The sequence below is a fragment of the Phalaenopsis equestris genome, unplaced genomic scaffold (genome assembly GCF_001263595.1).
Source record: "Phalaenopsis equestris unplaced genomic scaffold, ASM126359v1 Scaffold000507, whole genome shotgun sequence".
Classification (NCBI taxonomy): Eukaryota; Viridiplantae; Streptophyta; class Magnoliopsida; order Asparagales; family Orchidaceae; genus Phalaenopsis; species Phalaenopsis equestris.
This window is the reverse complement of record NW_018164947.1, coordinates 477,198-481,112: the sequence shown is the minus strand read 5'-3', so window position 1 is coordinate 481,112 and position 3,915 is coordinate 477,198. Positions and strand designations below refer to the sequence as shown.

The 3,915-nt window shown below is 34.5% G+C and overlaps 1 protein-coding gene across 4 annotated transcripts; it reads right to left on the bottom strand.

The window, feature by feature from the left end:
• Positions 1–887: 887 nt before the first annotated feature.
• Positions 888–3,631, bottom strand: LOC110028274 (phytolongin Phyl1.1-like). 4 transcript variants are annotated; one of them, XM_020730052.1, is made up of 2 exons: positions 2,737–3,631; positions 888–1,587 (listed from the first exon to the last, which is right to left on the bottom strand). In XM_020730052.1, exon 1 carries the CDS (start codon positions 3,369–3,371, stop codon positions 2,769–2,771), a length of 603 nt encoding a protein of 200 aa, XP_020585711.1. In that variant the 5' UTR covers positions 3,372–3,631; the 3' UTR covers positions 888–1,587; positions 2,737–2,768. The 4 variants fall into 4 exon arrangements, with proteins under 4 accessions (XP_020585711.1, XP_020585713.1, XP_020585712.1 ...); XM_020730054.1 differs by having other exon boundaries at positions 888–1,574; XM_020730053.1 differs by having other exon boundaries at positions 888–1,529.
• Between the last annotated feature and the right edge of the window lie 284 nt (positions 3,632–3,915).

Here is a 3,915-nt window from a genome sequence, read left to right as displayed (position 1 = left end):
TCCTATGCATTTACATATCAAACCCCGAAACTTTAATTTTTACATATGTGTCATCACAGCAATGCATGAAAATGTATATTTCACTTTTTAAAAGTTAAAATAGTAGTATTTTTTACGTGATAAGGCAGATTTGGGTGACATGTAAATATCCACTAATTGGGTTATGCATATGTAAATGACCCTAAGTAGTAACTACTTACCAATTAATTATCTATAAAATTAAATTCAGATAAAATTTTAATGATAAAAATAAAAATATTAATCATGAAATTCTCAAATATATTACCATGTATTAATATTATTAAACAATAATAAAATTTAATGTTCATAATTAAATCTTACATTTATTTGAAAAAAATATTAGAATTTCTCTTTTTATTTATTAAAAAATTTATTTATAATGCCTAATTATCAAACAGAATATATAAATTTATTGAACTTAATTCAAACTAATTGTTGTTATTAATATATATTTATCTAATCAATCTAATTAATACAATTAATTACAAGCATCTTTTAAAACATATTAAACCTATTCTAGAGCTCTTTTAAGATCTTTTAAAACATATTAATTACATGTATTAAAAAATACATCTCCCAAATAACATAGGCAATAGAGCAATTCTTCTAGCACCCACACATAAATCAATATATGATCAATATCATTACCATAAAAATAGTTGTTTTGGCCCACCATGTCATGCATAACTTTTTCTTTATAAGTTGAACGAAATTAATTATAATGATTACAAATTAAAAATTTTTATGCAAATTTATTAATCGCAAACTCTCATTCAGCACATATATAAGATCTTGAACTCATTAATTAACATTAAGAAAGAAATTAAAAAACAAATCGAACATAAGATCACAAATTATATGGTTTGCACATCAATTCTGCCATATTCAAATCTACACAAATTTCGGTAGATTTACAAGCTAATAACATAACAAAGTTTTATATACTGAAACATTAAGGAAAAGCCAATAAAGCACAAAAATTTGGCCTTCATTTTACTGCTTCAGAGATTTTAATGAAGATCTTCAGCAAGAAGACGCTGCTTTAACTTTCTAAACAAATCCTTTGTGGTGAGAACTTAGGAGAATGAGACCACCACACAAGCAGCATAATCCTCACAGACTGATCTCAATGTGATCTGCCATCCCATTTTCTTTTCTAAGCCATTCCGTGGCTACAAAATCAGATCTTTCTATAGATTATCAAAAGAGACATAAGATCTAATTTGAATGGTAGCAGTCTCAGTATGAGGACTTGAAGAAATATGATGGAAGTCTCAGCACAATGGTTGCAGATCCATGGTAAAGCATAGACTCTCGAGGAAGGCACCGAAGGCTTCGACTCAACCGGCTCACATTGTTAGTTTCTATTCCTAGGTCTCAGGCACCATTTGCAGCATTGACTTTGGTTGAGAGAAACATGTAATTTCAGAAAAATTATATGGAAGAATATTCTGAGTCTAGCAGTCTGCAGCTGGATTGAGGCACATAGAGAGCCAAGATTTTTGTTGCTGTAAAATTTGGATGTAAATTTAAATTAGATCCACTGGAGCCATCTTCATGATGCACCTAAACAAATTAGGATCAACTTTAACAAGGCTCCATTCATGCCAAATATTTTTTAGGGGGATGTATTTACATGCATAGCACTTGAGTCTTTAATGTCACATCAAAAATACCACCATCAGCTACTTTTAAAGGTGATATACACATTTTCATTCATAGGCCCAACGCACCAAAGTGCAATAACTGTATATATGAAACTTTAGATCTTAGATATGTAAGTACATGGAAATTGTGTGGTACGTATGTATGTAAATTTCACATTTTTATCCTTTTTTCTGGGAAGATAAGCAGCAAAAAAAAATGTATCTTTGGATGAAAAGTGCACAACTTTTTCCAAGTTTTCTTAAAATTTGTTTTGGAAAATAATACTAGTTAGAAAGCAAAGCAGAAATTAAAATTGAGAGCAAAAGCTTTTAAAATGTTTTGACAATAAAAAATAAATAAAATAAAATAAAAAACATAAGCCAACCAAAATGAAAACTCAAGTCTCTTCCATTCATATTCTCCCCTTCCATTTGTTTATTTACTTTGATTTTCTCTGATCTAGAACCCTGACAATCAATCTATTTGCTATATGCAACATACTTTGTTTGATGCAATAAGGGATGAAATTAGTCAAGAATTTCAAAATAAGAGTAAATCTGAGTTTAGGCTTAAAGTAGATTAGCCAAGTTAACCAATCCAAATGTCAAATAAAATATAGGAATTGACAAGAATTAAACATGCAATCCTAGCCAAGGAACCTCCCACTGAATTAAATTAGATTAATGCTTAAAACTTGATTAAACACTCTTGATCATTGCAGCAGAAACTTAATTAAATCTAACAGGAGTTTCTTAAATGAAGAACTTGCTCTTTGACCGATCAAACTATCACAAAAACCAAAACCTTAAATCCCAATTATTTCAGATACGCTCCATGAATCCTATCTTTAAATCAATTCCAGATTTTAAAATATAGAAGACAATAACTAACATTTCTTCATATCTTTAATTACTCCTCCTTCACCTAATCCTGGATCTTACCAAACCTTAATCTGCTACTAATTGAATGCTCAATCTCCGTGAAGCCAACTAATTGAATTGCCATTCTTGCAAAGCATCAAAAAGCCGGACTATGTAAAATAAAAAAGAAAGAAGAGAAAGAACTCACCTTCTCAACAAGATCGTCTACCAGAAGCTCTTTTAAGCAATACACTGAAAACCTCGGCACACCGCCAACCAAATCAGAAACAAGACCAAGCAGAGAAGCAAATCAATGGCGACCAAGATCTTTACATGCCGCCACCACAATCGCCGCCCATTCTGCTGCATCCAAGCCCTAGCGCTCAAGCTCTTCTGGAGCGGCATCGGTCCTGCCGGCTCAACCGGCATCTCTATCCACATCTCTCCCGGCGAACCCATGCCCTCTTCATCGCCCACACTTCTGATCAACAATGGCGCCTCGGCCGTCTTCATCAAGGCCGATGAAGGTGAGTTGTGGACGATGGATACGAGGCGGTCTTCGTTGACGCTATTGCGAAATCGATCGCGCATCAGCTCAAGAAAGCGTAACAGGGAGGCGGAGCGTTCGGCGATGGCGAAATACGTGTGGCCGCCCTCGTCGAAGAGGAAAGCGAAGGTTCGATCTCCGGCGGTGTGGGAATAGAAGGAGTGAAAAGAAGGCGCAGATTGCAGGGCGGCGAAGGCGAGGGATTCCAGGTTGCGATCGAGGCTGTGTGAGTAGAGGATTCGGTTTGCTTTCGAGATGGAGCAGAAGAGAATGCTAATTCCCATGGAGCCATCCATGGGAGATGGATATCTTTCAGAGTGAAATTGGATGTGGTCAATCGAAAAAACAAATTAAGGAAAGAACTGAAACTTGTTCATGTTGAGGTCTCCGATTGCGATCTGGAATGCATGGATTGAAAGTAAAGGAGAGAATTTGGGTGACTTTGCGTATCGATTTGTTTCCATTGAAATTTGGGAGCTTTTCTAGGTTTTTTGGCCAGGAATCGATCGGACGTCCAGCGATTGGAGTCCATGTGTTTATTCTAAATCTTTTTTTTCTTTTTCTTTTTTTCTTTTTTTTTTTTTTGTTGGGTGGGGGCGGGGGGGATTAGAAAGGTATGGAAGTCTATTTTATACTAACAGTTTGTTTTCCAAAAAAAAATAAAAGAATAGTTTAGTCTGAGGTCTGTCTTTTACACATATAAAGTGCGAGCACGAATTTTAAAGAGATGAATGATATCAAAGCGAAGAATGATATCAAAGAAGGGTCCGTCAGTAGAACTCTCTGAAGCCAAATTGTTAACTTGATGTATTAAAGTCGAGGCCAACTAAGATTATTGAA